A 24,980-nucleotide genomic window follows, 5' to 3' on the forward strand; every position below is an offset into this window, starting at 1 on the left:
GAACACAAACATATTCGAATGCGACTTTCTCAGCAATATTTAGACCGTTTTCGAAAGGACAAAGTAGATTTTGTGCACTGATTCATCACAATGGATGAGATCTATCACCACGAAGAACATGAATCAAAACAAGAGGCTAAAGAGTGGTACAACCTGGTTTTTCGCCTCCGAAACGAGTTCCTGTCCAGAAATCGGCCAAGAAGGTTTTAGCATCAGTTTTTGGCATGTGAGAGTAATTTTTTGTGGATTACTTGAAAACTGATAAAACAATAAATTCTGGATAGTATTGCAACTTTTAGACCAGCTGAAGGAAAAAATCGTGAAAAAAGACCCGGTTTGCAAAAGAAAAAATCCTTTATCATCAGGACATGCACCGTATCATATGAGCATTTTACCAATGGCTAAAATCCATGAATTAAAGTTCGAATTGTTGGAGCATCCACAATATTAATGAGATTTGACTCCTAGCGACTTCCATTTGTTTCAATACCTAAAAAAATGTATGCATAGAAAGCGTTTTTCATCAAATGATGAGTGCATAACAGTTATGGAAGCGTATTTTGCAGTCCTTCTAGATTCTCCCTTCAGGGATAGAATTTATAAATTGGAATCTCGTTTGAACAAATGTATTGATTCTTACGGAGACTACGCTGAAAAATAAAGTGTATTTCAAATTATAAAATTGTGTTTTTCTTATTGAACCGCATAACTAACTTATTGAACAACCTAGTAATTGTTCTTTTGTTATTCTAAACCTGTTTCCCGAATGTTCGGGAAGTATTTATGTTAGTATAAATAAGAAGTGATTTTATATTAGAGGAGAGTCTAAGGGTTTGCTCACTACGGAGAGCAATGGATTGTATCCTCGCTCCGACCCTTGCTCACTGGTATTTATTTTACATAGCGATCGAAACTATATTATCGATCGCTATGTAAAATAAATACATTATTTTAAATGCGAGAATTCACGAATATAACGAATATAAATACCAGGGAGAAAGGGTCAGAGCGAGGATACAATCCATTGCTCTCCGTAGTGAGCACAACTTATAAATCCGCGATCGGGTATTGTTTTTAAACGTATGTTTTGGCGATATTTTTGATTTGTAAATAGATAATTTTGTAATGAATAATATAAATTAGATATTTATTGTAGTATTTATATAAGTAAATAAATTTTATAGGGATGAAATATATGCGTTTTTAATGCTTTCATTACAGTTTCCCATGACATCCCCGTTTCTGCTACTGCTCGTAGAGAGCTGCTGAGCTCAACGACAAATGTTCCGAAACCTCAATTTGAGCTTTCACACTTAGTAGGTATAGTTTGTCAAACGTAGGAATGACTTTGAGAATCTTACAATCGCCATGCGGCGTATGGCGATTGTGAGATTTTCAAAGTATTTCCTACGTTTGACAAACTGTACTTAAGGGTTATTTCTTCTTTTATTTACCACACCCGCTTCGGAAAACTTTGCCACCAGATCAATAACGTACACGTGACTTACATTACGATTCGACTGTCTTTCATTAACAAAAAGTGTCAAACTTCATGCTAACTTTCCAGTCCCTCCATAAACAAAAATAATTTCAATTCTTTCTTGAGGAATGTAAACCATTTTCAAACTTTTTCACTTTAAGCCCTTTAAAATTATGTACGACTTCCTAGTTGAAATTATGATGGTAAGATTTACTCTTACATACCTGGCATATAAGTTTGTATATGATCGTTACTATAGAGTGTTAACTAACGACTTATTGTTATATTATTTCGTTCAGAATTCAGGTCGGAATTGGTCTTCAAAATACAAGATTTTGGAAAATAACTTGGGATTTCGAAAACATCTTTTGAAAAATCCAAAGTCTCTCCAATAGGGCTTTTCATTCACAGTCATTTGTTTCGAGCTTGGGTCATATGTCGTCTAATATTAATATATCTACGTCATGCGTCTTTGGTTTGTATCATTGGTATATGCCAATAACGTATGACGTAGATATATTAGACGACACATGACAGGAGCTCGAAACAAATGACAATCGATGAAAAGCCCTATTGGAATTGTCAGAAAGGCTAAACGCGTTCTGGCATTCATCACATTGTCAGAAAGCGTCGAGTCCACAAACAAAACGTCCAAAGGCCATTTTGTTTATATGGTCGAACGCCATAAGTGCGACGAATAAATAAAAAATATCTAATACATGGTAGACAAGTCTAAAGCAAGTATAGCTGTCTTATTTTTAATGCCCGTAGCACGGTGAATTTTGTTAAATGATCATGTTAATTGAGGATTAAACGAAAATTGATCTGGCTCACTTTGCATGCCAATTAGGCATTTGTTAAAATTGGCCTCACCACTGAACATTTTCATTGCACTTTTTTGTTAAGTTGACTGCTTACAAAGTAATAAATCTTAGAAATCTTACAACATTAAAATTGGATTATCCATAAAATGGAATTATCCATATCGGTCCGTAAACACAACTCGTCCGTTATTAGAACAGATAGAATGACAAATGAAGTGTCGAATGAAAGTTTATAACCCAAGGATGGTACTAAAGTTGAGATTTGAACTCGGACTTCCAGTTCCAGAGTTGCGACCGGAAGTTATGCGCCTTAGCAAGACGATCTTCACAAATCGATCCAACGGTATATCGGGTGGATTAATCGATTTGGTTAGGGTACATGCCTCTTGATCCATATGTGAGCACTGGGACTATCACCGTCCTTATAATCTTAATCTTGTCCTTTAAGATGAACATTTAATAGCTAGATATTATTTAGGCTACAGTTGCACCTGTTTGTAATATGTCTTTTTATTTTTAAATAAATAAAAATTTTAGTTCTAACCAAATTAAAGAGCGTAACTGACAAAGAACTTCTATGTTTCGAACCCTTTTTATAGGGCTTTTCATCGATTGTCATTTGTTTCGAGCTTCTGTCATGTGTCACATAATATTAATATATCTACGTCATACGTTATTGATATAACCAATGATACAAACCAAAGACGTATGATGTAGATATATTAATATTATGTGACACATGACAGATGCTCGAAACAAATGACAATCGATGAAAAGCCCTATAAAAAGGGTTCGAAACATAGAAGTTCTTTGTCAGTTACGCTCTTTAATTTGGTTAGAACTAAAATTTTTATTTATTTAAAAATAAAAAGACATATTACAAACAGGTGCAACTGTAGCCTAAATAATATCTAGCTATTAAATGTTCATCTTAAAGGACAAGATTAAGATTATAAGGACGGTGATAGTCCCAGTGCTCACATATGGATCAAGAGGCATGTACCCTAACCAAATCGATTAATCCACCCGATATACCGTTGGATCGATTTGTGAAGATTGAACATAGAACAGTTAAGCACGGTACAGTATGGCAGGAAACTTCAGAAGGTCGAGGCCCTTTAAGCCATGTGACGTTACCAATAATGAAAGATATGTACGAGAAAGTAACTGAAATGCCTTTTTCAGTTTATTATAATATCAAAAACAATATTCTTCAAAAACTTCATTGTATTGAACTATAATCAAACTATTAGGCCTGGATCCAGCGTACCAAAAAAAGTTTATTAATAGCAAGCTGAAAATTTGTTAATAGCTTAACAGTGTCTAGTTGGACAAACTTTGATGTACGGGAACACTGGAACAGGGGAAAATTTAATTGTGGAACAGGTTACAGGTTTCGAACGTCAGACTACGAAAACGTCCCATGTATTTTGTCGGACATAACTTCCAATTGATTTGTTACTCTTTCATTAAACTCTCATGCAAAAATGAGACTGCTATTTACCACCAACATAATTCCTGTCATTTGACATGTTCTACGTGTCAGACTTATTAAAATGCCCAACATATTTGTGGGACAAACATTTTTTCATATATTATACAGGGTGTTTCATTAATAATTGTCCATATAGTAACTGGAGAAACCTTAGCACAAAATACGAAGATTTAACCTAAAACACTTAAATAAAATGTGGTTCCTTACTGAGTTATTTTATACTGTTTTATCTAAAAATTTAAAAACTATTTTTGCTCAGGCATTTTAAAACTATTCAACGTATCCTGTTCATACTTGGCAGGAAGTATAGGTACTGTACAAACTACTAAATTATGTTAAAAAACGTTTCCTGCTGTTTCCAGAGGCGTACGACGAGGGAAAGTGAATGGTTGACCCTTTCCAAATTTTACGCCACTGACGGAATTGCTATTTTAGTTTAATTTTTGGGTTCTCCAATATTTTCTATGAAAATAATGCCCTCCTTATTCGTAACGATAAGGTCATTAGTTTTCGAGATCTTTGAAGTTAAAAATGAAACGACACGGTTATTTTGATTAATGTAGTGTATCCCTTCATTTTTAATTTCAAACATCTCGAAAACTAATCATTTTATCGTTACGAATGAAGAGTATATTATTTACGTAAACAGTATTGGAAAATCAAAAAATTACACTAAAATAGCAATTCCGTCAGTGGCGTAGAATTTGGGAAGGGTCAACCAGAAACTATCCCCTGTCGTACGCCTCTGGTAGTAGCTAGAAACGCGTATTTATCTTAATTTAGTAGAGTGTACAGTGCCTACACTTTCTGCCACGTATGATAAGGATAGGCCAAATAGTTTTAAAGTACTGGCTACAAATAATTTTTAAATTTTAATCATATGAATCATATTCATAAATTAATCAAAATAACTGTGCCGTTTCATATTTAACTTCAATATCTCAAAAACTAATGACTTTATCATTACCAATGAAGAGTATATTATTTACGTAGAAATTATTGGTGAATCTAAAAATGGCACTAAAATAGTAATTCCTCCAGTGGCGTAGAATTTGAGAAGGGTCAACCATTCACTATCCCCTGTCGTACGCCTCTGGTAGTAGCTAGAAACGCTTGTGTATCATAATTTAGTAAGGTGTATAGTAGTCGCACTTTCTGCCAAGTATGAAAAGGATATGTCGAATAGTTTTAAAATGCTGAGCAAAAATAGTTTTTAAATTTTTAGATAAAACACCCTGTAAGTCAGTAAGGAACCACATTTTATTTAAGTGTTTTAGGTTAAATCTTCGTATTTTGAGCTAAGGTTTCTCCAGTTACTATATAGACAATTATATTAATGAAACACCCTGTATAAAGTTTGCTATTGAATAAACTTAAAAACAACCTGCTAGTTTTCACAATCATAAACTTCTCAGGATGACACGTTACACAATTAAAATCACGTTCTATAATTAAAATTTCCCCTGTTCCGGTGTTCTCATACATCAAAGTTTGTCCGACTAGACACCATTAAGTTATTAACAAATTTTCAGCTTCTTCTTCTTGATGTGCCTATCCGTGACGAATGCTAGCGATCATCATGGCAATCTTCACTTTATCTGCAGCAACGCGAAAAAGCTGCACAGATGTTGTGTTGAACCAGGTTCTGAGGTTCTTTAACCAGGATGTTCTTCTTCTTCCTGGACCTCGCTTTCCAAATATTTTTCCTTGCAGGATGGCTTGTAGGAGGGCATATCTGGATTCATTTAGCATAATGTGTCCAAAGTATTTCAACTTTCGAGATTTGATGGTGGTTAGTACCTCTCGGTTTTTCCTCATTCTTCTAAGGACTTCCTCATTTGTAACCCAATCAGTCCATGGGACTTTAAGAATTCTCCGATATAGCGACATCTCAAATGCTTCCAATTTTCGGCACATATCTTCGTTCAATGTCCATGATTCAACACCATAAAAAGGACGGTGAAGACGTAGCATCTCAGCATTCTTACTTTTATACCAAGAGAAAGGTTGTGGTTCTTGAAAAAGGCCCCCATACGGCAGAAGGTTGATCTAGATTTTCCGATGCGCGCTCTTATCTCCTGGTTGTTGGTCCATTCTTCATTTACTGTGGTGCCGAGATAATTATAGTGCCTCACTCTTTCGATAGGGGTTTGGTTAATGTAGAGTTGACCCTCTGTTATCTTTTTCTTGCTAATGATCATAAGCTTTGTCTTCTTTACGTTTACATTGAGTCCATATTGTTGAGTGTAATGCGTGATTTTGTTCATGAGGACTTGTAGGTCTTCTAGGTTGTCCGCAAATACTATGGTGTCATCTGCATTGTTCAATCACAAATTAATCCCTTAATTTGTAATGTCACATTATTCTTAACTTCCTAAACTTTTATAAGGGAAAATGAAAATGTAGTATGTCAAAGTGTGTAAATAATTTATTTCCTTAGCTGAGCGCTTTCGACATAAACGTCATCATCGGAGCTAATGCTAAAATAAAAAAAGAGATCTTGTAAGAAAAAGAAGTACAAAACTCTTTTTCTACTTACGTCAAATACTAAAAAAGTACCGCTACATAGAGGTGTAAACAAGTGCAGAGGTTACACCTCTATGTAGCGGTACTTTTTTAGTATTTGACGTAAGTAGAAAAAGAGTTTTGTACTTCTTTTTCTTACAAGATCTCTTTTTTTATTTTAGCATTAGCTCCGATGATGACGTTTATGTCGAAAGCGCTCAGCTAAGGAAATAAATTATTTACACACTTTGACATACTACATTTTCATTTTCCCTTATGCATTCAAGTGTGTACAAACTTATCAGTCTTTCAACTAAACTTTTATAGTTGCACCGTGTATAATTGAAACATCGTGAAAGATATCGAGTAATATTTTAATAATTAGAGTCCATTCAACCTGCAAACTTAATAAATTGCCAAATAATATATTTTCTAATTGAACTTCCCAAGTGTTGCAATACGTCCTCGATTAAATTGTATTGTAAGCTCATAATTCAAAGTTTGTTATTAGGATAGAGGCAATGGCCTCTGTGCTGATCTATACGTTATTTGTGAAATTATAAATTGGGGATTTAAGCTCTTTTGATCGCAGTCTACTATAGAAAGTTACCTAACCAACAACTATAGTGTAATTATCAGTAGCTGTCAATAAAACCATATTTTTTACTTCACACTTCAACCATTTATTTACCATCGTCGATCGAGAAGAAACGGACACAGGGCATTAGAAAACAATTCGAACCTGATATTTATATCGAATTGTCCATTTGGTCCTTCGAGCCGGATATTGATCGGAACTGGGGAACAGCTACTCAGGTCGCTAAGGTTCGTCTCCCTCGAAGCTCCAATTTACGCCCTTATGATGTTGTTTTGTCGAAGACGTTATTTTCAGCTTGCTATTAATAAACTTTTTTTGGTACGCGGGATCCAGCCTATAATATGATAACTAAATAAGAAGGTTAATTGAATGAAATGGTAGCATTTCATTCAATCAACATGGTATAGTGATAGTTAAGACAAGCTATATCGTAATAAATTGTTCTCATCTAATCTCGTTTAAGAAGAAACAAAAATAAAGCCGTTACATAAAAATAAAATCTAAATCAAGCTTATGGTCCTTACCGCCTGCCATGCTGTCAAACATGGTGTACAAAGTAGATGCCCGCATGGTTCGATGCGTACATCTTTATCGTTTTCGGCACATATTTTACATAATTGGAATGTACTGCCCATCTCACAATAAAGCTCGTATTGCTCTTGTGTAACGGCTATATGATCCTCCTGACTGGGTTGTACCGCCCAAGATAAGTCAGGATTAACAGATCTGCCATCTGGATAGAGGTAGCTGAAAAGAAAAGAAAATTTATGAATCCAATTTATGAAACCAATACAATAATTTTTATTGAATTAACTGACTATAAAAAATTAACAAAAATTTCGACAGAATCCTTAAATGCTTAAAGGATCCTGAAACATGAGTTTCCTATCGTGAAATATTTTGATATAATTTTACAATTATGACACAATTTTAATCCTAATCCGAACAACATAAGTAGAAAAAATAATGTTTACTTCAATAACGATACAAAACCGCAGGTCTTATATTAGACCAGGGCGGATCTGTGAAAAAATGTCTATTTTTGGATGTGAGAGGTGGCATCCGGACTTTTGCAGAAAAAGTTAGGTGATAACTTCAATAATAATAATTGACTTATGCTGATAACTTTAAAACGATTCATTGTGGAGCAATGTCGTAAAGAAAGAAAATACAGACAAATAAATTTTCTATGAGATAAGACTATTTAAATTTCTTAATTTATTATCCTTGCTGCAAAATAGCTGTTGTTATTCAATGTTTTTTATATGTAATATACTAAAACCGTCCACCAAATTTCATTAAAATCGACTTAATAGATTTTGCATAAAAGTTTTGCAATCTAATTTTGTTTTTAAGAAGTTAAAATTTTCAAAAACTTTCAGAACAAAAACTAGACCATTTAGAAGGTTGCCAATTTTTTATAATATATAAAAAGGTACTCCACCTATCCAATGCACTTTACAGAATTCAAATTTAATGATTAAGGCGGCCTCAGCAATGTAACTATTATATTAAATAAAATTTAGAATACGGCAATAGAAAAGACTCATCAAGACGCTTCGTTTAAAAGAAAAAAGAAATGTATTGCCTGATATAGTCCCTGAGATACAACATTAATTGTCCCTGAGATACAAAGTTGACCGGTATTTGCGACGAAGTTATAAATAATAGGATGGGGTAATCTTTAAACCATTACCTTCTTATTTCGGTCCTCTTTCTTCATAGAAGTTTTCATATGTTCCAGACACTCATAACATATATTATAATAATAAAAACGATCTTTATTGCGCGATTATTGGGTATAAAAATTCCAAAAATACCAAAAAACTAGGTTGAAGAAAGTTGAATTTCATAAGTTCAAAATCGGTATACGTAAAAAATGCATTTTCTCGGTGCCCAATGAAGCAAATTTTCTTCATTTTTTTTATCCGAAGTAACTCAAGTAGAGCCAACTAAATAATGCACTATCAAATCCCATAAATATGATTAAGTCTTGTTATAATAAATTTATTTATTTATAACAAAATAAAACCACATATTTTCCTACGTTGTAGACTTTTTTTAGAAAAACTTACCACACGTGTACCTTTTATCGTTCTAAAAACAAATATTCTCATTTGAATGCTGTATAATTAAACAATCTTTGTTTAAACAAATCAAAATTTTTTGTTAATATTTTTTACCGACCGGCGGAGTGAATTAAACGACTCTGATTTCGCTCCAGAACAGTGTGTCATCTGTGTTTATATTTCCTTGAAGAAATAAAAACTATAGTGGATCCCAAACCCCTTTTTCAGTGCGTCATAGTCTGTCGAAGTCGCTCTAAGGCACTCAGCTCGAAGTGATAGAAAAAAACCTATGTCCGTGATTATTGTACAGAGAACTTAGAAAATTATGTATTTGTTGAAGGGTATTTCCATATTAAAGCTACTTATACTTATAGATGTATAATTGGTTGACAATTACAATACTCTAAATATATGTAGGTAACCAATCGATGATGCCAATAAATATAATTTGAGACAAAATTAATGTATCGTGGTAGTAGGTTTCACAATTTTAACAGATAAAATGACAATTGTAATTCTAGGTTAGAAATTTGTCAACGACGTAAATATAAATATTTTATGAGATAGCTGTATTCGGACACTGTAATCAATCAATCTCAAAATCCAGCTTCACAACAAACCGCAAACGTCAGCAACACTAATAATCAACAATCATCAGAATTCGTCTTCCAACGAAGACAGCTCCGCTCATATGCAAACGCCGCAGCGAGTTCTCGCCCAAAAAACCCAAACGTCGTCAATGCTATCAACGATCCTACTTTATCAGAATATCTAGTAAAAGATCTGCCAAAAGATCTTTGCAACAAAAGAACCTTCTTTCGGCAATTAAATGCCACAACACTACTTTCTAACAAAATCCACTCATGCAAAGTCCTTTCACACGGTATCGCTCATTTGTGATTTTTTAATTCCATTAGAGCAGAAGAGATCGAAAAAAGTATTCACAAAGCCACAGGCCAAACTATGGTTACGGTCCACAGCCGTAACAAAAATTCAAACTCCAACAACAAAGAACCTACATATCTCTTCTGCATCACTGGCATTGATGTGGACTATACCGAGGACGAAATCACCACCTTGCTTGCCGAACAAGAATTCCCTGTCGAGAAACTCTGGAGAGTAAAATCTTTCAGACTCGGCCGGGATTCCAAGGTGGTCAAGGTGGTGACGAAGTCACTCGAGAAGTTCACCACTGCTTTGAGCCGAGGTATCACCCTCGATGGCGAAATCTGTAACGTCGAAATGCCACACAATTCTGATCCGACAATACCCACCCCCAAATATTGCAGCAAATGCTGCACAAACGGTCACTCCATCGACGAATGCCCTCAAAAAGCATTCGTCTGCCCTCACTGCGGCGGAAACCATAAATCAAGTGCCTGTACCAAACAACAAGAGCCGAAATGCCCAAATTGCAGCGGTGAACACCCTGCCTACTCCAATAAGTGCCCACGGAGGCACACAATTCCTACCGTACCACAGGAGGTACAGCCACTTTCGATCGAAAGATCATTCCCTCCCTTCGATCTACCCACAGAAACTAAGAACATCCTGTCAATCCAGACCGCTTTGTTGCTGAATCTGCTGCCGGAACTCCTGTGAGCACATCGCGACCATCACGGCTAATCTGATTAGCCAAGTCTATGACCACTCCACAGTGGTACATGGACATGGAAGCAATGTCAAACTGACATTCCACCCCAACCACTAAGCGCACCCCCTTATGGATTTCGCCCTAGGTGCTGTTAACTGTCAGGGTCTCTCCAAAAAGAGACCCCTCATCAAGAATATCCTGTCGAAACATAACATTCAAATCCTTGCATTCACAGATACTCTGTCGAAAAGCGATCCACATTTCGCAGGATATTCGATCATTCATCGAAACCGCTGTCAGGTTTCACGTGGGAATGGTATTCTCGTGAAACACGGAATACCACACAGCGCACATACATACCCACCAACAGGCATTTGCTAGAGTATTTTTCAACGCTCGGCAAGGCCGTGTTGATGGGCGATCTGAATTGTAGACATACACAGTTTGGTGATCACCGACAAAACCCAGAAGGCATCCGCCTCACGGATTTTCTACTAGACCTTCCTATCTCACGAATCACCAACACTGAATACACGTTTCTGAACGCCACTGGGGCCTCTATTGTCGACCACATCCTAGTTACCAGTGACATTCTGGATCGGTTCGAGGATAGATGCCACATAGGCGACTCAATAACGTCAGACCACGTACCAATTCTTGTCAATACCGACATACTAATTCCAAAACAACCCAACCCTCCAAGAACTATAAGAGACTATCGTCACGCTAACTGGACTGAATTCCAAAATTTCATCACGCAAAATCTCCCTATGTTAGGCGAACTCGATACTAACGATAGTATCGACACCAGTGCAACAGTAATTGAGAACCTCATCACCGAAGCGATCACGCACGCAATCCCACTTAAACAAATAACCCATACATCTCCGGCACTTACACAATACATCATAGCCAAAATCCAACAAAAAAGACGTCCTCTACGTCAATACAAGGCCAACAGAAATCCACTAATCAAAACAGAATACAACCGAATCTGCGCCAGGATAAAGAGAGAGATATCTGACCTAACGGCTCGCCGGTGGGAACATGCTACCTCAAAACTGGACTACAGAGACGGAAGTAAATTCTGGCACAAATTCAAAGTCCTAACAAAACAAAAACTATCTCAACCATCTCATCTGTTGGTCAACAATCACATAGTCAATTCCCCAGAGGGGAAAGCAGAAGCATTCAGAAATTCGCTTCAAAACAACTTTCAAACTCCAGACAACCCGAACTTTGATCGCTTATTTAAACTCCACACAGAATACATAGTAAATGTTACTCTCAACTACCACGTTCCAGTCTATGATCCTATCATGGACCCCCTCACAAACAGGGAAACGGAGAGCTTTTGCCAAATAGGTAAAAACAGCGCTCCCGGACCTGATGGCATCAACCGAAGGTGCCTCAAAAAACTTCCAGAGAGTATCATCCCTCTTCTAACTAAAATATTCAATGCATGTCTCAAAAACAGCCACTTCCCTACTCCTTGGAAAGTGGCCAATACCATCATGCTTTTGAAAAAAGGCAAACCCCCAACCGACGTGGAATCCTACAGACCAATCTCTTTAATAAACACTCTGGGTAAAGTTCCTGAGCTAATCCTAAAAGAAAGGCTCAATAACTTTCTCGAAAACCACAACATCATACCAAAATTCCAATACGGATTCCAGTCAGGTAAATCTACTCAACATGCATTTTTTTGTTGTTTGTTTGGGTTTATATGACTGCGGACACTAAATCCATTCGCCATATGCCAATATGCCAATATAACATGCATTAATAGATTTCACAACTAAAGTAACTCAAACCATCAACGATGGTTCATTCGCCATAGCCACATTCCTGGATGTGCAGAAGGCTTTCGATCAGGTCTGGCACGACGGACTTGTTCGGAAACTTCTGGACATCGGGCTACCATTACAATTTACCAAAATTGTACACTCATACCTCCAAAACCGAACTGTCAGAGTAAAAATAAGCGATCAAAAGTCTACCCCCTTCACTCCACAAGCTGGAGTTCCCCAGGGTTCAGTCCTAGCACCACTGTTGTACATCATCTACAACAGCGATATCACAAACCAAAATATCCCAGGCATTCAGCTGTTTCTCTATGCAGACGACACGGCTCTACTCACGACAACCTCTCGATACAACCCATTACTCATCCACAGAAGAGCCCAGGCTCTGTCGGACGGGGTCGGGGACTGGTGTTGTAAGTGGAGAGTCACGCTGAACGCGAACAAAACAACAACAATTGTGTTTCGCGCCCCTTCTGTGTCACAAAGAATCATAAAAAATGAAGACGACCAATATCCACTGAGATTGTTGGGAGAAAGGCTTGTTCTTAGCCCGACTGCGACCTACTTGGGAGTACTGTTCACCAGAAGTCTTAACTGGGACGCAGATCTAAAGGCAACTTTAGATAGGGTGAGGAACAGGGCCAGACTTCTCAACCCTCTCTCTGGACGAATGGACCGTGATAGTGTGACGTCAAAACGTCAAATTTTTTCCAAACACGTTGTGTCTAGGTATACGCTAACGTGTACGCAAATAAAAAAGTTAGGTAGAATTAAACGTCATAACAAATATTTTTCTATCAAACAAGCACTAAACATATCAAAATAGCGTGTATCAAAATATACAGTCACGCTAAATAGTCACTAGCTTGATGAAATTTAACTTTTTTATTTGCGTACATTTTAGCGTGTACCTAGACATACCGTGTTTGGAAAACTTTTTTTGACGTTTTGACGTCATGACTATCATGGTCCATTGGCAAAACACACAAGAAGACTCTCATACACACTTACAAGACCTTTATTCGACCCGTCATTGAGTACAAATCATGCCTCTACTCTCTTTGCACTAGAACACAAAAAGAGAGGTTGATGCGGGTGGAACGTCGAATCTTGCGTAGATGCAACTACGAGCACTGGAGATATCCCTCAAACGAAATCCATAACATCTCAAACATCCCCAAAATCAGTGAGAGAATAAACTCTCTGAACAGGAACTTCACAAGCAAAGTAATCAACGGTCCCCCCTCCGACACACAAGAATCTCTCAAATGTTCCTGTTCATCTTCCGGCCACGTATTCTACCGAAAGCCCAAACGCAAAAAGATTCATCTACCGTCTGCTCTAATGCAAACATGCATTGACGAACTCCCAGTAGAATACGAAAACATTCTCGAGGCTACCCCGTTAGCCTTCCGCACTCACCTATAACACATCCTCTTCCCTACCCCGAACAGGGAGAAGTTGGTTTTTTGCGGTTTCCCAACTTCATTGCACAATTATACCTGTTCGTCCCAAGAAAATAGCCGCAACTATTTTCTTCACTCGAACGCTCACTGTCCACGCTGCGCTCAAAAGCCACCTCCTGACCGCCGACGAGGGACGCAGGTTCGCCTGTCGTTGTACAAGGGTTTCTAGGGAGACTGGTCGAGAGCAAAGCACGGACAGTACACGTAAATGTCTATGGAACCAACAACAACTCCATCAAACTTCCTTCTCTGTTGTCTTTTTAGCCTTCTGGACACCACCGTCCGGCATAACCCAGGAACACCAGGACACGACACATGCCCCAGAGTGTTTTTCGGACTGTTTGCTTTTGCGGCCACTTTTTACATTCACTACAAACCCTGAAAGGACAAAATCCTAAACGGGGACACTCATTGATAGCATTTCTACATAACAATTTATTCTATACACGCAAAGCAAACAATGAGAAGAAGGACACTGTATAGTGAAATTGTATTCTATATTTATTTATTTTTTCTATAATATTTTAAATATTAATATTCTGGCAAATATTTATATAAACATAAATATTCTGACAACTGTCAGATTTAACTAAAATCATACTAACATATAGTCTGGGCTGATTATCGGAGAATAGGCCATTTTTGGGAAAAGTTATTTACCAGCAATTTTATTGCTGGAATCGAAGCTTATGATTATATATATTAATAATATAGGTATGCAAAGTCCGCAGATAGTGTGCTACTTTTTTTATTAACAAAATGGCGCCCGAAAATTGTGTTTTTTACAATTTTTGCTCTATAACTCCAAAGATTTTAACTTTACACCAAAAACACTCAAATAAAAATTCACCGCAATTAAATTCTGCATAGAGACGTGTTTTTTCCAATTTACTTTGACGAAGACTTTCCCCGGAAAAAGCGGGTTTTTCCAACAAAATCTTTAATTTTCACCTAAACTTTTAGATAAGTAATTGTTAATCAATAATTAAATAACTTGGTAGTGTAAAAGCCCTTTTCGTATAGACTATAATTCCAGAATCCGATGGAAATTGAATGAACAGTTTAGCAACAATTGAATTGGTAATTAAAAATTTACGGTCGCTATAATAACGACAATAATTAGGATGCATAAGAATAACTATGATTTTTTCATAAAAAGTCACTATACCTATCTAATGTACTTTACAGAATTGAAATTGGGCTATTTAAGCGGCCTCAGAAATATTTTAAAATTATACAGAATTTTTTGGCTTATAAACAAATAGAATATCTCGGGAAATATTAAACTAAATTAAATTATAACAACGGTATTCGAAAAGCAGCGACAGGACGCTTATTTTAAACGAAAAAACGTTTAATTATGATGAGTAGTTCCTGAGATACAACCGGTCAAAGTTGACCGGAATTTACGGCAAAGATATAAAAAATAGGATCATAATTTTCAAACCGTCACCTTTTTATTCTTGTCCTCTTTCTCCACACCAATTTTCATATCCTTAAAATGCTCATAACATATAATATTATAATAAAAACTATCGATAATACGTGTGAAAATTGCCAAAAATAGCAAAATTCCAATCAAAAATTAGGTTGGAGAAAATGTAACCCTCAAAGTTCAAAATCGGTATACGTTAAAAAAATGCATTTTCTCGGCTTCCCATGGAGCAATTTCCTTCATTCTTTTTTTGTTCCCAAGTAACTCGAGTAGAGCCATCGAACTAACGCAATATTAAATGTCAAACTTGCTTTTGTTTTGTTATAATAAATTAATTTATTTATTATAACACAAAATTTTAATTTGTTTAAATAAAAATTGTTTAAATAATTATACAGCTTTCAAATGAGAATATTTATGTTTTTAACTTTAAAAGGTACACTTGTAGTAAGTTTATCTAAAAAAAACCTACAATTGGAAAAAATATGTAGTTTTCTGTTCTTTTAAATAAATTAATCTATTATAACAAAACAAAAGCAAGTTTGACATTTAATAATGAGTTAATTCGATGGCTCTACTCGAGTTATTGGGGAACAAAAAAAGAATGAAGGAAATTGCTTCAGGAGAAGCCGAGAAAATGCATTTTTTTAACGTATACCGATTTTGATCTTTGAGGGTTACATTTTCTCCAACCTAATTTTTGATTGGAATTTTGCTATTTTTGGCAATTTTCACACGTATTATCGATAGTTTTTATTATAATCATATATGTTATGAGTATTTTAAAGATATGAAAATTGGTGAGGAGAAAGAGGATAAAAATAAAAAGGCGATGCTTTGAAAATTATGATCCTATTGTTTATATCTTTGCCGTAAATTCCGGTCAACTTTGACTGGTTGTATCTCAGGAAACACTCGTCACAATTAAACGTTTTTTCTTTTAAAAGGAGCGTCCTGTCGCTGTTTTTCGAATACCGTTTTCACAATTTAATTTAGTTTAAAATTTCCCGAGATATTCTATTTGTTTATAAGCCAAAAAATTGTTTATAATTTTAAAACATTCCTGAGGCCGCTTAAATAGTCCAATTTTAATTCTGTAAAGTACATTAGATAGGTATAGTGTCTTTTTATGAAAAAATCATAGTTATTCTTATGCATCATAATTACTGTCGTTATTATAGCGACCGTAAATTTTTAATTAACAATTCAATTGTTGCTAAACTATTCATTCAATTTCCATCGGCTTCTGGAATTATAATCTATATAAAAATGGCTTTTACATTACTAAGTTATTTAGTTATTGATTGACAAATACTTATCTAAAATTTTAGTTGAAAATTAAAGATTTTGTTGGAAAAACCCGCTTTTTCCGGGGAAAGTTTTTGTCGAAGTGAATCGGGAAAAACACGTCTCTATGCATAATTTAATTGCGGTGAATTTTTATTTGGGTGTTTTTGGTGTAAAGTTAAAATCTTTGGAGTTATAGAGCAAAAATTGAAAAAAACACGATTTTAGGGCGCCATTTTGTTTATAAAAAAAGTAGCACACTATCTGCGGACTTTGCATACCTATATTATTAATACATACAATAATAAGATTCGATTCCAGCAATAAAATTGCTGGTAAATAACTTTTCCTTGTATTTTGCTAATTAGCCCAGAGTAATATCATGCAGCGATTTTCGACATTCTTAAAATCATATTATATGACGTCAAAATTAATGAAGCACTGAAAAAAAGGTTTGGAATCATTATGTATATCTAATTAAACCGGTTTCACAGGTTATTTGGTAAACACAATTCTTCATTCTTTTTTGTTCGTGAATTTATTTCCTATCTTTTTTCGCGTCATGTCCTTTTAACATCAAAAACAAGTAATTGCGACCATTGTGGTTTATTCCCAAAAAATATAAAATATTCAAAGCAAAACATGCCAAAAAGGAAAAGGTTTCAGAACCGCATTATTATCTCTTATTATGGTGGTTTTCCACTAAATGGACAAAACAAAACACAAACTCGTGTCAAATAAAACCTTCACCTTTTCGCAAACTTTTTGACGACTGGCTTGTGTTCAAAAACTCGGTAGTTTTGTTTTTCGAGTCCCGCTCGAAAGCGGTAACATCAAAGGGTTTCAGCGTATTTTGAAACTCTAACCCGTTTTTTCTTTTTAAGAAGTGAACAACAAGAATATACCAACAATAGCGGATAAGAAAATATGAGACACACGTTTACAATCATACCTAATACATATGCAACACAAACACACAAACACGCGAGCACTCATGACACACACAATCGCATGAAGCACGTAAAAATAATGCAGAAACACACAGAATAGTCAGACTTTAATGCACCATAAAAATATAAAATATACCCCTCAAATCTTTCCAGCCAAAGCATGCCTGTTGCCTACAACTCAATGATCAAGTATGTCAATCTTAATTTTGAAAAAGACAGCCTCCTCAACTCCTTTGTAGTTATACACTCTTTTTAATACAGTAAAACCTCGATATAACGGACTAATTGGGGGGACGGGGTGTCCGTTAAAGGCGAAAGTCCGTTATATAAAAATAGGTTTAAAATAAATCAACAAACTTTTTTTTAGTTTTGATTGCACTTTTGATGTTTGTACTGTTTTTTTTATAATTAGAAATGTGTCCGCATTATACTATAATAAGAAGTTTACTGAAATTCTTTGTAAAATACAGAGACATTTTTAATTTTTTTCACATTTGACCGGATTTTCTTGTCCGTTATATCCGAAGTCCGTTAAATAGAGGTCCGTTATATCGAGGTTTTACTGTACACATAATTTTTTTATTAATAATCTATGTATTTTGAAAACGATTTCCGAAGTAGAAATCGAAACGTTAAATTTTTTATGTAGAAATGTAATGTCATTACAATCTCATATTTATAAACACAACATTTCATGATGATTGTTTATTGAACTGTACAAAAACTGTACTTTCCTTCCACGTGACCACCAGTGGAAAAGGACCAAACATAAAAACAAAACTTGAACAAAACGTAGCCCGCTCAATGAAAACAAGAGTTTTGGTTTTGTTTCAGTTTTGTTATTATTTTTTTCTAGAAAACACATAAGAAAACAGCTGTCCGTTTAGAGGAAAACCGCCATATATCGAAATGTGTTCATACCCATTTATTATTTTTTTATAGCTTAACCATTAAAGGGTTTTTTTAATGTAAAACTATTTTTTTCAGACACGAACACGAGGAATCTATAAAAAATATACCACTACTTGACAAACATCTTTTATCTCGAATACCTACGAAATAATAAATAAATATTGCTTTAACTCAACAATTTCCTTATAGACCTGGATCCGACGTACCAAAAAAGTTGACTAATAGCAAGCTGAAAATTTGTTAATAGCTTAACGGTGTCTAGTCGGACAAACTTTGATGCACAGGAACAGTGGAACAGGGGAAGTTTTAATTGTGGAACAGGTTAAAAATTTGGAACATCAGACTACGAAAACGTCCCATGTATTTTGTCGGACAGAACTTCCAATTGATTTGAAAGCCTTTCATTAAACTCTCATGCAAATATCAGACTGCTATTTATCACCTGTCATAATTCCTGTCATTTGACATGTTTTACGTGTCGGACTTATTAAAATGCCCAGTTGGTTATAAATACCAGTCTGATTTTTGCATGAGAGTTTAATGAAAGGGTAACAAATCAATTGAAAGTTCTGTCCGACAAAATACATGGGACGTTTTCGTAGTCCGACGTTTCAAATTTTTAACCTGTTCCACAATTAAAACTTCCCCTGTTCCAGTGTTCCCATACATCAAAGTTTGTCCGACGAGACACCGTTAAGCTATTAATCAACTTTTTTTTGGTACGCGGGATCCAGGATTATTAATATAATTTATTCAGACTGTTTATCAGCTGGGTAGATAACTATGTACATTTTAAAATAAACTTCAGAAAGTGTTTCCTTTTGTGATATTGTCATGACTCACGACCCAGATAAACTTATTTAATTTTCACCGCATTTGATGTTTTAACCATTAAAAAACTGATTTTATTTTTGTATTATAAGCTCAAAATATCCCCTGATACACACACGTTTCCTTAGATACTGATATAATAATGAGTCCATTGTACTGTAAAGTACCTACATATTTATAACGAAATTAATATCAAAAACATACAGGGTGAGTCATGAGGAACTGGCTCCTATAGAGGCTCCTATGGGGAATAACAAATGACCATTAAAAAGTGTCTGCTCCCATTGTTAAATAATATACAGGGCGAGTTTCGCATTTTGAACGGTCAGATCGATGTGTCTCTTATTTTGGTCAATCGTTACACTATTACCACCTAATCAACTGATTTATTCAAACTAGAAAAAATCAGGTCCGGCTTTAAAAAATTAGTTCGTTTGGGTCTTAGAAAAAATATCACCCTGTATACGCTTTTTGAAAATTCTAATATGAATTTTACAAATTAGACAAATAGGCAATTAAAATGGCATATTTATTTTTTCCCCACACGATTACTTAATTTTTCATAAAAAAAATAAAATTTGACTATGAATTAAAAGTTTGGTAAAATGAACCATAGATTTAAAAAAAAATAACTTTTATTACAAAAATTAATTTTTTTCAAACAAATATTTAATTTATGTTACCACCCAATCAACTGATTTATTCAAACTAGAAAAAAATCAGGTCCGGCTTTAAAAAATTAGTTTGTTTGGGTCCTAGAAAAAATTTCACCCTGCATAAGCTTTTTGAAAACTCTAATATGAATTTTACAAATTAGACAAATAGGCAATTAAAATGGCGTATTTATTTTTTCCCCACACGATTAGTTATTTTTTTATAAAAAAAATCAAATTTGACTATGAATAATTAAAAGTTTGGTAAAGTGAACCATAAATTCTTAAAAATTATCTTTTATTACAAAAATTAATTTTTTTTAACAAATATTTCATTTATGTTACCACCCAATCAACTGATTTATTCAAACTACAAAAAAATCAGGCCAGGATTTAAAAAATTATTTCGTTTTGATCTTAGAAAAAATTTCACCCTGTATAAGCTTTTTGAAAACTCTAATATGAATTTTACAAATTAGACAAATAGGCAATTAAAATGGCATATTTATTTTTTTCCTCACACGATCACTTAATTTATTATTAAAAAATCAAATTTGTCAAAATCTGAATTTTAACCTAAAAATGAAAAAAAAAATGAAATGACGGTTTAACTCGCTACAACTCTGTTCCATTTTAATATTTTTTTTTTCTGAAATTTTTACAGCAAATATCTCTTACCATTATTGTGAAGACTATGAAAATTGTTGCAGACTTTCAGTTTTCTTCCCGTAAAAGTTATGAATTTAAAAAAATAAAAGGTGCAGATTCGTGTATTGCAAAGATAAATCACGTCTACGTTAAACTATAGAGTCCAAAGAGAAGTGTTATGGGGAGTTTTAGATCTAGACGTGTTATAGAAAAAAAAATGGTGAGTTTTAATTTTAAGAAAAACGTTGTTTAATTTTTTTTATTTTTATGGTAAAATAGCGATTTTGACAAATTTGATTTTTTAATAAAAAAATAAGTAATCGTGTGCGGAAAAAATAAATATGCCATTTTAATTGCCAATTTCTCTAATTTGTAAAATTCATATTAGAGTTTTCAAAAAGCGTATACAGGGTGAAATTTTTTCTAAGACCCAAACGAACAAATTTTTTAAAGCCGGACCTGATTTTTTCTAGTTTTAATAAATCAGTTGATTAGGTGGTAATAGTGTAACGATTGACCAAAATAAGAGACACATCTATCTGACCGTTCATATTATTATGTTTTTATGTTCATAATATTATGTTTTTCACCAGGCATAGGTTGCGCTCACCGGGAAACGTAACCTCGAGTGGGCGTACTATACCAATGGTGAATCAGTATAAGTATCTAGGGATAGTACTAGATAATAAACTTCTGTGGACTAAACATATTCAATACATCAAAGGTAAGTGTGAAAAAAAAATAAATATACTAAGGTGTATTACCAACAGAAAATGGGGTGCAGATCCCAAAACAGCTTTATTGTTCTACAATGCTTGTATTCGGTCAGTCGTGGACTATGGGTGTTGGATATATGGATCAGCAAGCAATACGAACTTAAAAATTTTAGATCGGATACAATAAAGATGCTTGAGAATATGTTTAAGTGCAATGGTATCCACTCCAATAAACGTTATGCTAGCAGAGTGTAATGAAATCCCATTAAATTTACGTAGACAATTTTTAGCTCAAAAATACTGCATAAAGCTAAGAAACACTGAGTCAGACCTTTTAACAAATCTGGCTTTATTAAACATGGAAAACTTAACTAGTAAATATTGGAGAATAAAAAATTCACCACCACTAAGATGCATTCATTGAAACCAGGAATTATACAGATTTACACAAGAGTAAATTATTACCAATTTATAAATTTCCGTATAAAACTTTGATAAAAAAACCCAGAATCATAATTCCTAAATATACACAATCAAATCATTTAAATAATATTTTAGTAAAATCTATACTGAGCGACTTTGTGGATTACACAGTAATTTATACAGACGGTTCTAAAAATCAAACAGGAGTAGGATGTGCTATGTATGTGCAAAATACCCATCAACATAATAATTACAAATTATCTAGTATTAGTAGTATTTTTACAGCTGAGATTATAGCCATCGAAAAAGCTCTAGAATGGATCAAAGAGAATAATATTGAAAAAGCTGTGATAATAACAGACTCCAGATCTGCAATATATGCAATTGAAAATACTGATTTTAGTTCATACAAATCAAAAATTTTATGTAATATAAAAAATAATTTGTCTAAAGTGGAAGTAGTATTTATATGGGCAAAAGGGCATGCCGGTATACTGGGTAATGAGAAAGTGGATGAGTTGGCCAAAGATGCAATAAAAAAAGGTGAGATACTAACTCACATCTTATCGACAGATGCAATAAATGACGTCAAAGTTAGAATAAATAAAATATGGAAAAAAGAATGGAAAAATATTACAAGCATGTCAAAAAATTTATATTTTTCTTTACATCAAGAACTTCCTCCGCCACCTGAATACATATTTAAATATAACCTGCCAAAGCAAGATATTTCTACTATCGTCAGATTAAAAACTCGACACGGGAAATATGAGGCACATCTGCACAAATTAGGAATAATTAATTCATCAGTATGTTTTTGTGATAATGTTTCGATTAGAGATTTAAACCATATTTTCTTGGAATGCAAAATTAACGAGAGATATATAAATCAATTATATTACAATTTACGACAAACACAAGTTCATTTTCCAATTAGTATAGAATATCTACTAAGTTGTCATAAAATGGAAATATTTAAATTACTCATAAACTACTTGAAAGAAACAAATATAATCATTTAAGTGAAATACGTATAAATATAACAAAACTAATAAATTGAGGTAAAAATAAAATAAAAATCTGTGGCTAACGGACTCGCATCCAATCCATTTTTTCACACACACACACACGATCTGACCGTTCAAAAATTATGATGAATACAAATTTCTGTCAAAATGCGAAACTCGCCCTGTATATTATTAAACAATGGGAGCAGACACTTTTTAATGGTCATTTGTTATTCCCCATAGGGGCCTCTATACGAGGTAGGAGTATGTACAGTTCCTCATGACTCACCCTGTATATGCTAATCTCAAATCTGATAAAAAAGGCTTTAAAACATTATACATATGCATTCTTCCTATATATTGACTGAAGGCAAACAAAAATATTGATTGAAATTAGTATCAAATCTTATTGGTTAAAGACGCAAGTATGCATCGAGCCTTAGTGGTCGGGATCGGACGTATACACGGCCGAGTATAGTCAAAAACTAAAAAATTGAAGTTTGAAAATTTTAGTTTTTCGACAATTACTCAAAATTTCGATATACGAATTGCACCAATAACTGAGAGTGTGTAGAAGGACTCTTAACGCATCTAGCGGTGTATACCTCTTTCTGGGAAAATTCGAATTTTTAAGTTATAGTTGTTCTGAAGCTATTTCCTTGTGGCATTTTTATGATTAACTATTTAGATGGGAAATAAGCCACAATTAAATTGAAAAAATAATTTTATTAACGTTTCGAAGCCCAAATCGGGTTTCGTTGTCAAAATACAAAATACTACTAAATTAAACAAAAATGTTGTTGCTAAGTAAAAGAATTCTTCTAATAATTTATTTAATCTGACTCATTTATATTGATATATGATATCACGAGGATAGTATCACGAGGTTTTTTCCTGGTTTTCCCTCGAGATTTACTATGGAATCTCTAACGCGAGAATTTTACTGTCATCGTTGCATTTGGTTATCTTTTTAAAGACAGATCACATGCTATAATTTTTTTGTGACGGATATTCTTGAGTTGGGATTGATTTCATGTAATCGAATGAACTATCTTTTAGTAAAGTCGTCCCAGGAACGCAACTCATAAATATTGGCGATATCATTTTAAAGTCTTCTACTTTAAAATGTATAATATACGTCCGAATTTCCAATATAAATGAGTCAGATTAAATAAATTATTAGAAGAATTTTTTTACTTAGCAACAACATTTTTGTTTAATCTAGTAGTATTTAGTATTTTGACAACGAAACCCGATTTGGGCTTCGAAACGTTAATAAAATTATTTTTTCAATTTAATTGTGGCTTATTTCCCATCTAAATAGTTAATCATTTAAGTTATAGGCCTCGTAATTGTGATCAAATCCATTTCTTATGGGAAAAACGGTTTTTTCAAGCCCATTAAATCCTCCAATAACTTCAGATATTATATCTGACCTTGGCTGCATCAAAAAATTCTTATTAATACCTTTTAAACGCTTGTTTAGTTATCAAAATTTACGAAAATTGAATTTCATCATCATCATCGGCGACCGCAGACAGCCCATGGAGGGCCATGGTCGCCCGTTGGGGTTTCTAGGCTCTAAAATTTTACATGGTGTGGAGGCCACCCACACGCATAACTCCTCAAAAGTTCTAAACGATATTTATCTAAAATATTACTTTCTTGTTCCTTTTTTGTGGAGATCTTTTCGGCGTTATGTGTGTTTTGCTTGTTTGACTATAGTGGTCCATGTTTTTCTTTCCTTTGCTTTTTTTCCCATTCTCGTATACCTTGGTCTTTCAAATCCTGGTTAATACCATCAATCCACCTCTTTCTAGGTCTACCTCTCGGTCTCTTCCCATTTAATTCTTTTCTAAGTGCTTTTTTTAATTTCTCTTATCATCCATCTTTTCTACGTATCCTAACCAACTCAGTCGTTTACTTCGTATTTCTTTTATGATAGTTGGCCTTTTAAACACTATTTATTTCGTGGTTCATTCTTATACGCCATTCTCCTGTATAGGTCCATATATTTTCCTTAAGATTTTTCTTTCCCATCTAAGAAGTTGTTCCTCTTGTTCACTAGTCAAGGTCCATGATTATGATGCATATATTACTACAGGTCTCATAACTGTTGTGTATATTTTTACTTTTGAATTAATAGATACTGATTTTGACTTTATGATATTCTGTAGGCTGTAGAAGCATTTGTTTCCAAGTGAAATTCTTGCTTTTACCTCATCACTGTTTTTATTTCCTTCTGTAATTGTTGATCCTAAATATTTGAAACGGTCCACTCT

The 24,980-nt window shown here is 34.2% G+C and overlaps 1 protein-coding gene across 1 annotated transcript in view; it reads right to left on the bottom strand.

Moving 5' to 3' along the window:
• The window catches only part of LOC114327939 (E3 ubiquitin-protein ligase CBL-B), a 328,350-nt gene that overhangs the window by 37,038 nt on the left and 266,332 nt on the right, over positions 1-24,980 (bottom strand). The window contains exon 4 of the mRNA XM_028276660.2: positions 7,427-7,649. Within this exon, the coding sequence (XP_028132461.1) occupies positions 7,427-7,649 (223 nt within the window). The remainder of the gene's footprint in view (positions 1-7,426; positions 7,650-24,980) is intronic.

This window comes from Diabrotica virgifera, chromosome 6, assembly GCF_917563875.1.
Source record: "Diabrotica virgifera virgifera chromosome 6, PGI_DIABVI_V3a".
Lineage (NCBI taxonomy): Eukaryota > Metazoa > Arthropoda > Insecta > Coleoptera > Chrysomelidae > Diabrotica > Diabrotica virgifera.